Here is a 13726-nt window from a genome sequence, read left to right on the forward strand (position 1 = left end):
CCTTCAGTTCTATTCAGAGCATTGGTTTGTTGGTTTTATGAAATCATTTGCAGTATCTGAGCCTACTATTCAATACCTTCCCACCATTTCTGTACATATTTGACTTAAAATAGAATTAAGTTCTTATCTCAGGTTCTAAAACTGGTGTGGCAAGCCCCTGAGAAAACAGGCATAGCCACCATGAACCGACAAACAGCTCAAGTAACTCTCAAACCTTTATTTTAACATTTCTTTATCATACCCTTCACCACACCCAAACAAAACCTTCAACAGAACATAAGCCTAACAGGGGCTCTAATGGGCTCAACACACATGCACAGTGTCTTAGTAACCTCTGGCAGTTCAGTCCTTGTACTTACCACATTTGCTCTTTTCTCCTGTGTAGGCCTGAGCAGGCCCTTTTATGCCGCCATCTGGGCCTGAATGGCCACAGGTGAACGGCATCAGGAGGGTGTAGGGTGGCGACGTGGGCGGGCCCACAGCTCTCTCATGCCTCCTCACCGCCACGCTGGATAAATAGCATCCATTTAAACAAAAGACACAAACCATTAAAGTTTCTTACATTTCCTGAGAAAAATTATCCAACATTAATTATCTTTGTTAGGATGCAAAAGTATGTGGACGCCTCTGCTGTGACCCATGAAGCAGCAATAATTGAAACCAGATGTTTCCAGTGACTACTGATCAGTGCTGCAGTATAGGTAAGAGACATTTCTGCTCAAAACTGCTTCAACTCAGTGCATTCACAAACCTTCTAGCAGCACTGTACATAGGTGAGTCCTACATTACTGAATGATTCACTTAACCACTGTAATAGCTCTCAGCTAGAGCTGGATAAAACCAGAATAGCTTTGGAAACCTGGTCAAACACTCTCATTCAATTTAAGTATTTCAACAGTGGATTTCGTCTGTCCTTCCTTTCTGTAACAGAGTGTCTTTGTTTTGTCCTTGTGTTTGTGTTTTCCTTTCCTGGTCTGTGTCTCTGTTTTGCCCTGCCACATGCACATTAGCTCATGGCTCTGTTTATGTTTGTTTTTAGTCACGCCTTGTCATTAGTACTCCCACCTGTGCCTCCTTTGTAACTCCGCCCTCTTGTTAGTCTTAGGTCTTGCTTGTTGGTCTGTTTGTAAAAGTACTCCCTTTGTTTGACTGTTTCTGGTTGGGTCTGGGTTTGTTCATGTGCATTTATGGCAGTTCAGGATTTGTTTGCGCGGGCTGCTGAGTTCCTGTTTGGTTCCTTTGGCTAGTTTAGCTTGTTTGGTTCCTGTGTGTTTGAGTTTTTTGTTGCTTTTGGTTATCTGTTTTGTGACTTCTAATAAACTCTACCTGCACTTATGTTTCTCTCTGTATCCAGACTCCATATTTGAGTCTTTCTTTTATATAGTATAGTGATTTCAGGGCACCTGTGATTGGTCAGAATCTTTCAAACACGTCAATGAGCACTCTGCTGCCTAAAGACGACAGCTCTCATACTCTGACCGCTTACTTCCGCCACTACTAAGTCTTTCCGTCGCCATATCCGTGGGGGTTGGTGTGGCGCAACAGATAAGATCACTACCTGCCAATGAGCTACCACACCATGTGGGAGACCAGGGTTTGATTCCTGGGCTGGGTGACTATGCTGCGCTACACCAATAAGAGTCCTTGGGCAAGACTCCTAACACTGCATTGGCCCACCTCTGTAATATGAGTAACCTTGTAAGTTGCTCTGGATAAGAGTGTCAGCTAAATGCTAAAAATGCAAATGCACCTCCTGTATATGCTACAATGATTGAATGATGTTAATTTACAAGCATGCAGACTTGTAAGAGTCAGTGTTCCAGGTGTTTAATCTTGAAGATGCTAATGCTGACTTGTCTGGAATTCTACGACTCTGAACACTGCATATTTAGGTGACCTAAAAGCAAATCAACAAAAATACATACTGACAGTAACAGTAACAGCACTGTGTTTTAAACTAGAATGTTAAAATGCAATAAACCGGTTTCATTTGCAACATGCTCTATTTAAAAATGAACAGTCACATTCCAGGTCATTGCATATTTGGAAGGTATTTAATTATGTCCTATAATATAATCAAGAAGTTTAGTTACTTATTGTTTAATTATTGTGTAATGTATTTTCAATGGCTCTTAATAATAAACCTGCTGTCCTTTAATGTCCTCATGCAGTCGTTGGAAGACTAGAGATGGTCAAACCTTCCAGAGCAGGTAAATGTGTATGCACTGTGTTTAATCATTTTTACAAATGCTGTGGCTCTCTAAAGGCCGTAAGTGAATTGCACTGCCCATCAGCCAAAGAAGGATCAAATGTATTTCACTGTATAAATAAATGTGTTTTAACACTGCAGAGAGCCTTTACAAAGTACAATGACTGGTTCTATATTTACAGCACTATAGAAACCAAACAGTTGACAAAGAGGGGGATTAAACCTCATTTATCACCGTTCCTTCTTTTAGAGGAGCATCAAGCACCCACACTATCCTATGGAGTCACAGGTCAGCCAAATTAAGACCAAGAGAATTTACGTCATCAGGAAAGTCACGGAACAGGAGACATCCTGCTTACATGTAGTTACACTGGATTAAGCACACTAAGAGCTGCTCGGAAAAAGAGACGGAGAGGTGGGATTAATATGGATATGGAGAAAGTAACCCTCCAAGAGTGCCTATACAGTGGGATTAAAGGAAGGCTGGTATGGCGTTACATCATCTGCTTTTGGGTCTCACATCCAGCTGCGCTGAATTTTTTAATTACAAAATCTTAACATTGCATCAACATGCAGGTTCTTGAGGACTAGTTTGAGAACCACTGTAATGTAGAACCATGGCTATTGTTTTATAGCTAATGTTTAAATGGTCCTTAACCGAAAACCTCTTGCAGATGGTTCTTTAAAGAACCTTTTAAATTTTGATCATACAGAGCACCAAAGAGTTTCCACTATTATATTGTCAAATGAACTTTGATCCCTTTATTGCTTGGAGTGTAGCTATTCTCATGGGGACCCAGGGACAACTGATCGATACACACCCTGCAGGACCACTAAGATGTGGACCTAATTCTCTATGCAGTGCTTTTATGGTTGTTTGTTTTGTTGTGTGTAATCCTTATCCTCTTACCATCTGGTAACTCCAGACCCACACATACACGCTCTGTGCATTCTTTCAGATAAAAGTCAAATGAGTGTAATTATATTTGCATGACTTCTGTGCAGGAAACTAAGTAGGATCTCATGGTGCTGTGATGTAACTGTGTGTGTATGTGTGTGGAGCGGGTGAGAGAGAAAGACTCTGCAGGCTTAGTTACTGCAGCAACAGATGTGACCAGCAGCCGCCCCAGCCGGCTGGCTTACCCGGGTCACTAATATATCTGGAGCTGCTGGTGGGGCTGAGCTAAAGAGCAGGGGAACATGAGGCTCTGCTTCTGTTCTCAAAAGATGATGATACACTATGGTTCCTGCACTATATCCTCTTCCGCTTCACTAATAAGCCGGATGATTTCGAATAGACAGTGATTTTGCTGTGATTCAGTCCATGCAGCTTTCCCCAGAGCTGATCCACCCAAATCAGAAAAGAATAGTTTCAGAAAAGCTTAAAAATCAGATTCCGACTCTTTCTCCCTTACCTCAAACTTATTTAACTAATGAAGACATGCTACTTTACTATGTTTTGCTCTAAAGCTACAAGGCTAGTGTAGCTAACAATGGATGTTTATACCCTGCCAGTTAGCATCATACATGTCTAAATAATCACAGCTCCCACAGAACTCCTTAAAATAAGTAGCAGATAAACATGTCAACCAGCCTCATACACTGTACATGTTAACAGTAAACTGTAATGTTTATAAAGCTATAAAGTTAAGATACATATCTATCTATACAGCTGTTTATTAGTTTAAACAGGAAGCTAGTGAAGGTAGCTAATTGGGGCTAATAAGCAAGCAAGCTGCTGATAGAGTTTGACTACAGGCCTTAAAGTTACCTTAAAGTTGACAAACCTTTAACCAGCTGTTAATATTTCTTTATTCCAGTTCCCACTGGTTCTATGCTGTTTTTTTTTTTTTCACTAAGTCTAACAGAAACATATAGTAAATAAATGGCCATGGGACAGAATTTAAGCTTTGCCTTTATCTACCAGGACTATTGTTGTTTGCAAAAGTTTTGGCTCGGCGTCCTTCACATGCGGCAGCAGGACGTTTTGGCCGACTGATATATCGGTCAACCTCTAGTTCCCAGTCTATCTTGGTGGTGATGAGGTTTAAGCCTCATCTGCTTCTAAAAACCCAGCTAAACAAAAACTTCCTGTAACAGCTTGACGAAACTAAAATAGGAACCACAGCCTATACCAGCCTGCGGCTCTCGCAAGTCACTGAAGTTCTCTCCCTAACCTTGCCCTCTTTTCCCATGTCTTCCTTTCTGAAACCTTTCTGGGATTTATTGAGATTAAGTGCTTATCCTAATTCATAAAAAAGAATATGCTGAGGTAGACAGCTGTCAGCTTGCGATATAGGTTTAGCCGGCTATCACAGAAGTAATTTACAGTGTGAAAACATGAGGTGTGATTAACTCACCCTCCGCTGCAATGTAGATTTTTAAATGTGGAAGCAGAAAGTAGTCGGGAGTTGGAGCTTAATTTCATTGAACTAGAACTGAACCACTAATTTTAGTTTATTTACAAACAAGTTATTTTGAAACTCTTGCAGTGAAACAATTTCCTTCGGCCTGGTGTGTATGATTACAACACAACTCCTTGCTAACAAGTCCTTGTGGGGCCTGTATTGGTAGCCAAACTGGAAACCAGAACGTTTTGTCCACGGGTTCCAGGTTGGCCACACGTATGGATGCCCACAAGGGTCAGTGATGGGACCAGGAGATGCATGTTGCACACTGCATATGGGGCCTAGATGGGACCCATGTGAGACTAAGATGGGCTGTCATGATGAAGGCCTTTTGGGAAGCCCAACTGGGTCCCAGTAGAAATGTATGTACAAACCTATTTCGTGCCCATGCCCACCTGGAACTCACTTAGCCCACGTTCCACCCATGTGCTCATCAGTGTTTTTGTTGAGGTGGAACATCAGCGCAAATCTTCACACTCAGAAAGGGGTCGTCTGTCTGACTGGTGCTCTGCAAATGGCAGTGTCTAGAGATATACCTTTGTTTGGTTTGTTGTTGCTGCTTGCTTGCCTTGCTTGTTGTCAGGACAAGCGTGTTACCCTTGGCTATTACATTGGCTCAATACACTTAGCTAGTACTTTTTAACAGCTGCCTGCCTGTGGCTACATTACAGGGAAGTAAAATTAACTGATACTGACACTCAAATAATATCTCTCACCCAAACACATTGTGAGGTGGACATAACTGTGGTGTAATTATGGGATAAACATTGTAAATCTGCTTGTTAAAAGTACAAGATGTCATTGTTGTAAGTTGAATTGACAACCCATTTAATAGTGTGTGTGTGTGTGTGTGTGTGTGTGTGAGAGAGAGAAAGAGAGAGAGAGAATGAGCATGTGTAAGTGTGTCATTCAGAGGTTCAGAAATGGCACCTGCCAGCAACAAACACGTCACACACAGCCCCCCATGGGAAATTAAAAACTTTATAATATCAAGTTTACATTTCAGTATAAACCCAAAGATGAAATCTGTGTCTTCTGCTTCTGTACAAGATACATACAGAACATACAGTACATACTAACAGAGTGTACTAATAATGTTGCATAAGACAGAGGCTATGACATCATCGACATGTACAGCGATGGATAAAGTGGAGCTTACGCAGAATCTACTGTAAACACACAGAGTGGCACTGTAGAACTGTAGAAGTGAGCAATTTACAGACGAATTATTATAAAATAAAAAAAAGAGTGTTTTCTAACCTGTCAGGAAAGTTTCAGTCGAATCGTATGTACAGACATAAAAAGATAGCATAAGAAGTGCTACTCTTTTGAGTTCATGTTGTTTTTCTTTGCCTTTGTTCTCTTCTCCAGTTCACACAATCCTCTTCAAAACCCCTACTTTATTTTCAGTCCCGTGACATCATTCTGACGAATTCTGAAGAAAGAAAAAATAGCTGATTTGTTTACCCATTTTTGTTGCCCTCATGAAGCATATTAAATTATCTGACATCATGTAGATGCTGAAAATTGCTCTCTTTAAACTCCTGAGACACTGTGTTTAGACCCAATCTTCAATGTTTTTACTCTCGTTACTTCATTATTGTTATTATTAACATCAGTTTAGGTCCTAAAAGAAGTCCTGTGGGACTCCCCAACATGTGCTGAACTACAAAAATACCAAATAATTCACAGTAGTATCTGCATTAGGATTAATGACTGAACAATAAACAAGAGTTTAGAGAGATTAACTACAGTACTATGTGCCAGTCAAAGCCACCATTCATTTACTTAATGCATCAAAAAGTTATTAAGTTCGGAAGTTCGGCAAAGAGGCCATGGCCGGCTGTGCACGTCAGAGGACGCATTTGTCTGTCTTCACCCTGTCAGTGTCAGGAGCATTGCATGTGATGGGGGGAGAATATGTTTGGATTGAGTAATCAGAAATAAAACTTTATAACCTTAAACAGTACTGAACAGGACATTCGATTCTGAGTCTGAGTCACCATCTAAGTTATCTGAAACTCATTTAGAATTGATGAAGCCTGGACTCTTGGTGGTCAGAACATGGTTTTGTCTGTTTGCTTTTCTCAGTAAGAGCTTCCTGATCAGCTCCACATCATTTCAGACCCACAGTGCTGAGTGGTCTATCCACTATCCACTATGGAAGGATGAACAGAAAGAGAGTGGAGGATAGGGACAGTTTTGGTGGTCTACCAGGTCTTGCACGGTTATTTTGGAGTCCCAGTTTCTCCATAACTTTTATTTATATTTTGCACTTCAATTTAGGAAATTCCTGGGTTTTTTTGTCTGTTTGTTTGTTTGTTTTTTTACATAATTAGACTTTTTTTGGCTGTTTTTACTGGAAATTAAATAAATGAAGGTCTTTCGCTTTTGTACAGTATTTCAAACCGAAGCATGAAAGGCCATTAAATCACATAAACTAAGAAGCTGTTGTAACTGTTACATGCGGGTTGAGGCATGTACAGACGTTTTTGTCGCTGATACCAGTAGTAAGCAGTAGTAATTCTGGGATTCCTGAATTATACTTCTATACAATGTGTGTGTGTGTGTGTGTGTGTGTCTCACCCTCAAAGTCAACTGTTCCATCTCCGTTGTTGTCCGCCTCTCTCACAACGGCCTCAATCTCTTTCCTGTTGGTGGATTCACCAAGAAGCTTCTGCATAGCATGCCTCAGCTCATCTATAGTGATGTTACCATCACCGTCCATATCAAACTAAAAACACACACACGCACACACACACACCAGTTAGTGGGAGGACTTTACATACAAAAATAAAATAAATACCTGTGTCAGTAACTAGTCACTAAGCAGAAAGGATGGCAGGAAATCTTGTGAGTTTTAAGGACATTTTAAACAATGGACGGTTTGGACAGGGAAGACTGTGTTGGGACCAGTTAGCTTTTTAAATATACACTGACCACAACGAAAAAAATCATTTTCGAGAATCCGAATAGCAATATGACATGCTATACAGAGCACTGTGTCTATAATAGGCAGCGTCTTTTAGGGTAGCTAAAATGACCTCACCTCTTTGAAGGCGTCCTTCAGCTCCTTCAGGCCAATCATTCCTGCTGTCTCTGCTAACAGCTTAGGAGTCATAAGGTCCACAAAATCCTCAAAGTCTACTCGCCCTCCAACTTAGCACAACAAAGAGAGAATAGGCAGAGTGAGAATAAAGACAGAGAGAAACACATCCTTTTGTAGCCACTGTTGCTAGGTTAGACAAGATTTACACAAAGTTGTCAAATTACCTCAATATCTCATTCATGAATTTGTGGAGCTTATCACTAGACAATCACTTTATTAACATAATCACTAGATTAACTAAATTAACACCTTTATTAACACCTTTTACCAGTAAGAAATGCTACACTACTGAACCAGACTGTGTTGATGTGGCTACCCTTCCAGAAAAAACACATGTGAATAAGATACAGGTGGTTTTCAACTGTACCATATGAGTTTTTTTTAGCAGTGTTCTCAAAAGCTGGCCGAACCTAACAGCTGCCATGAACCACAAAAGTCTACAAACCAGTTCTTAGTTTCTTACGATTCATGTTGATGTTCTGGCTGAGTTGGATCAGTTCCATCTCAGTAGGCATGTATCCCATTGTCCTCATCAGATTGCCCAGGTCTTTACAGCTGATGAGTCCATCCTTATCCTTATCAAACTCCCTAAAGGCATCCCGCAACTCTGGAACACACAAATACACACATTTACATTTTACCATGTGGAGATTCATTGGTTTCTTTCGGTAGATTTTCAACATTTTTGTGCAAAACATAAAGCAGTTATTAGCTGATATTATGTGTATATATTTATTATTCATATTTAAATTCCTGTAAAATTGTGTTCATGAATATTGTATGACCAGTACCAGCTATTTGTTAGTATTAAGTTTGTTAAAAAGGTTTAAGCCAGGTGGATGCATAAGTCAAAGTTGCATAATGTAATGATCTGCTCATGTCAAGCATTAACAAATAAAGTTAATAGTTCAGATTCTTAATTTTACTCATTAAACAATCCAGGGTGAATATCTGTAAAATGGGAAGCATATTGTTCATGTATACCGATCAGCCATAACATTAAAATCACCTGCCTAGTATTAAGTAGGTCCCTATTATGCAAGACCTCTGAAGGAGTCCTTTGGTATCTGGTACTAATATGTTGTCAGCAGATCCTTTAAATCCTGTAAGTTGTGACGTGGGGCTCTCTATGAATTGCATCAATGAGTCTTAGGTTCCCATGACCCTGGTTGTCCTTCCTTGACTACACTGACTTAAGTACTGAATACTACATGGCCCTTGTCACAGGGCTTTTCACTTTACCTGTCAGTGGTTTTAATGTTATGGCTGGTCAGTGTAATTCAGTGATGAAAAATCTGTATTCTTTGGAAGCAGAGCAGCAGTGGAAGTGAGTTTCTAGCCTTTATTATAAGCAATGTTTCCTCTGTCCCACTTTATCAATGACATGACATTTCACATCAGGGTATTACTGTAAAACAAGGACAGCCCCTGAAGTCATTTAATGGAGGCTTTCAGGTTTATTCTTTATTTTACATTTACATTATTCATTTACATGTTAACAACGACTGCAGTTGTCAGTGGTAACTACCTATTTATTAGTAGTTTAAAAATTCTCCCTTGACTGGTGATTAAGACTCGTAATTAAATGTTCAGAAACTTTGATGCATTACAAGTGTAGGGTAGTTTTATACTTTTATAAACAGCAGGACACACTGTTACAATCACACACAAGATGGTAACTGATGAAGATGGAAATATGATAAGTGCATTACCTTCTATCTCATCAGCGACAAGTTTACGCTCCTGCAAAACAATTCCCAGAAAGTCAAATTCAGTTAAACAAGCTCAGTCTTCTGTCACACACAAAAACGAGCACCACTTCACTCAGATAATCAGCAGTCCGAAATAACACAAGTCTGTCAGCATCTCCCAAATCAATTAGTTGAGTGCAAAGCATGTGGACTCATTTGTAAATGGCTCTCGGGCTCTGAGAGTTGCACATTCACTATTCCTCTTCTCCCATTTGGTCACCCTCTCAATCCATTCACTTGCACAGATGACCGAGATTATTCCTGATTATAGTAGAGCAAAAATGTTTGTAGGCTCCAGATGGATATCAAAGGAACTGTCCAGCTTTTTAAACATAATCTCAATCCGATGCTTGATTACCACAGACATTAATTTCCAAAACATTCCTTCTCTGAGCAGCCTTGTTGACTTGAAAGCATGTCTATAATTGAAGCAGATGGGCAGATGCTACAGGTGCGGGAGATAGAGCCGAAGCATTCCTTTAAAAGAGGACACCGGGGGAATGCAGTCCAGCAAATCAGCTGAAATATATGCTCAAAATAGAAACACTGTGCTGCTACTACTACATTAAGGTAATCACCAGGTCGGGAGATTGCAACAGACAATAGTTTACTTACACTCCAAAATGACTTATACTTATACTGACTTCCAGTGAAAGCTAAGATTTTTTCCCTCTGTACTACATTTAAAAACTAAACTATGTTCTAGGTAAGAGATTTTCTTGGCAGTAATAGTACTTGTGCTGCTAAAACCTATATTACATTATAATAAATATAAATAACCTTTAATAGGGTAAAATGTTGCAGTTTCTTCCTTTTCTCTTCCGTCTACTATACAACAGATATATTAATATTATTATATATTAATGTTTATTTGTATTTGTGCAATAACAATAAGTGTCACATAACTAACTGGAAACATCATTTTGCATTTTTTGCAGGTGACCTAAGACACAGCAACGCAGTTGTGGAGTCTCACTAGGACAGTGCAACACACGGTACACACAAATGCATATTCACACATGTGCAGAGTGTAGTTTATAACCATGGCTCAGTGAGTTAAATTAGACTTACAATGTGTTTTCCTCTGAGGAAAATGCAGGCTGGGCCCAGGCGCACCTCCATTTCGTCCCGCTGTGGTGACAGGGAGTGTGCAAACATGTGCCTCTTTCTTGGACTTTGGCTGCCTGTGGAGTCTTCAATGGGATTGTAATGGGGCTGATCGCAGTCTCCTGTAAACTGAATACAACAACAAATAACTCAATACTACAGATTAAACTAAGCCGCTGTTTTGGCTCAAAGAATTCTCTGTGATTCGGAGGGTGTTGTTGTTGTCCTGCCAGGTCACAAACAAAAAGATTTGATGTCACGATTCTGGCCACATTTTACGTTTTATTTCAATGGAATCTCTCCAGTGAATTTCAGGTCATGTGTGTGTGTGTGTGTATGTATGTATATATATATATATATATATATATATATCATTGATGTCAAAACCTACATTTCTGTCTGTTTTCTCCATGGTTTGAACCCTATTGCTGTTCTGTACACTGTGAAAATAATTCTGGATGAATTCAGACCAAAAGACCAATAGAAATGCTCTAAATTCCTTGGGATGAGCTCCTATTTTGCATTGACTCGCATTCAAATTTAAGAGCCTTTTTGCCCTCCCCTGTAAAGTCTTAATTTTGGAGATGTTTTTCGCTGGACAGCACCGATATTCACAGCATACAGAAACAAGGTCATGATGCCTTACACACATTTTGTGTGTATATTTAGCCCTGAGTATATTATATTGTACATATAGTTTATATAATATACATTGTATACTATACATATAAGTGTACTATATACAATATCGTATACACTATATACAAACTACATGCTTATTACTCCATTTTTATAAAACATTACACATGCATTATTATAATTCTCAAAATGATCCTGACTTCTGAAGTAATGTGAGTTTCATATTTCTAATTCTAACACATCACATATATTTAACATTTATATTAAGGCTGCATGATATTAGAAAGAAACTGACATTGGTTTGTTTTCTGTGATAGATATTGTGATATAGAAAAATACAGGAATTTTCACCAGAGATTTTGCCAGAAGCCAATGACCCAACATGTAATGATATTAATATTATGACAATTATTACAATTTTGGTGTAAATGATATTGGCTAGCTATAATTCCATCTGTTACAGAAAACTATTTAAAATGTCTTAAAAAATTAAAATTTTAAGACATTGTGCACATTGTGATAACAATGCTGAATGTATAAATAATTATGAAAATTATGCAATAAGACAAAATTCTAAAAAGTTAAAGTCAAATTTTTCTGGAGTTTAAACTGAAACCCACCACTCACCTTTTCCTCCTCTTCACCTCCTCTGTGTGAAAACTGTGTGAGTGACCCGTTGCAGTGTCCTACTGTTCACTACTACTCACACTCTCCAAGAATGAAAGTTCAAATGTCTTTCTCTGTCAGTCAGAGGCAACTGACTGATCACATTAGAGAGAGAGGGAGAGAGAGAGAGAGAGAGAGAGAGAGAGAGAGAGGGAGGGGGGATTTAGAGAGAGAGAGAGAGAGATCAGACTTGAGATACAACATATTTTCTATTTTAAAGCATATAAACAGTCTCTCAATAGTCCTAACATAGGCTACACTCCTCTCAGTAATAGAAAGCCAATCTGTTGAAGACAAGTAAACAGTATGATTTTTAATTATGATGCCATCACTTTAATTTCAGCTCATTTCAAGGAAAGTGAGGAAATTAAGTGACAATTTCACAAGGATTCAGCTGAATAACAAAAATTCAAAATAAACAATAATCACACTACTTCATATTTAAAACATAGTGATAAAATCTGGAGCCAGATGTTTAAGAAATGACTAGAAATAGATAGCTGAATGGCTTCTAAGAGTCTTTAAAAACTAAAATATTGAATTTAACATGGCTTCTGTGTATACAGACAGACAGACAGATGTAAAAGAGGCATATATGTACATATATAGGGAAAGAGCCTACATTACATAACCATTGAAGCCCACCAGGCTCCTGGGTCTCTTGGGTTTGCATAAGAGATCCCAGTAATCCCACAGCTCTTAATGCCCAACAAATGCGAGAGCAGATGCACATTCAACATCATTACACTCTGACTCTGACCACATTACTGCCCAAGAGCCCAGAGAGAGAGAGAGAGCAGGACAACGTATGTCTCCTACACTACTGAGCAGGACTAGTACTTGCAGAAGCTACCTGAAAGTAATTATTAGCCATTTTAGCTCAGTTACACAAAAACACAGTATATCCCAGCTATGTTAACAGTGTCATTGGTCACACATATTAATTCCATATATGTTTGCACCCCTTAACACTTATATTACAAGGCCTATTACACACTAAGGCATAGGTTTAGTAACTACAGGGACGAAGTGATGGGGCTATACCTTGCTAATTGAAATGTGTAATAAAACATTGGCCATTTAAGTGGTTAATTCAGTTTACAGCAGAGCAGGCGCAGGTAGGCCTAGTGAGTGTGGCCAAGTTTAACCTGAATCAAGCATTCCTCCAAATTCTGGGAAATTTGTTCTTCTATTTAAAAAAAAAACAACACAAAAAAATATTTGAGCTTCCAAATAATTGGAATATCTGTTTGCAAAATTGCACAAAATGACATGTACCTTCTCTTATCCTAGTAATTCAGTGCTGCCACCGCCATTCTTACTGTAGGCTTAAATCAACTTTTGTCCATCACTTGAGAGAAGACGTAGTGCATACAGCCAGTTTCTAAGCAGTGGTTGGTTAGGTTAGAAGTATGTGTCTTATGGTTCCTCTTGAGATACTGGGGAGATCCCAGGCCTAATATAATAACTAAGAAATACAAAGAAATGTACAGACAAGAGAGAAGAGTCTTCAAAAACGAAGAGAGTACTGGGACAAAAGATAAATGCGCTCAGGCGTAGATTAGTGAGACTGTCTCTCATCCGATAGAAGCTGAAGAAAGTGTCCACTTGGATCCAGCAAATTAATCTCAGAGCAGGGACAAAAGCCATTCAATTGGAAATAGTGCTCAGTGAATCATAGATCATTTTAAGACATGATATATATATATATATATATATATATATATATATATATATTAAAAACATATGCAAATAATTGTATTGTAACATTACATTTAACATGTTATTTTAAAAATGGAAAATGATTGCATTTTTATGACAATGTTTGCTCAGGCTG

At 38.8% G+C, this 13726-nt stretch overlaps 1 protein-coding gene across 1 annotated transcript; it reads right to left on the reverse strand.

Moving 5' to 3' along the window:
• Positions 1-6023: 6023 nt before the first annotated feature.
• On the reverse strand, positions 6024-10635 carry cabp5b (calcium binding protein 5b). Its single transcript, XM_072693811.1, has 6 exons — positions 10549-10635; positions 9439-9469; positions 8190-8333; positions 7667-7776; positions 7204-7351; positions 6024-6052 (listed from the first exon to the last, which is right to left on the reverse strand). The coding sequence occupies exons 1-6, from the start codon at positions 10633-10635 to the stop codon at positions 6024-6026; spliced, it is 549 nt and encodes a 182-aa protein (XP_072549912.1).
• Between the last annotated feature and the right edge of the window lie 3091 nt (positions 10636-13726).

Source organism: Salminus brasiliensis, chromosome 12 (assembly GCF_030463535.1).
Source record: "Salminus brasiliensis chromosome 12, fSalBra1.hap2, whole genome shotgun sequence".
Classification (NCBI taxonomy): Eukaryota; Metazoa; Chordata; class Actinopteri; order Characiformes; family Bryconidae; genus Salminus; species Salminus brasiliensis.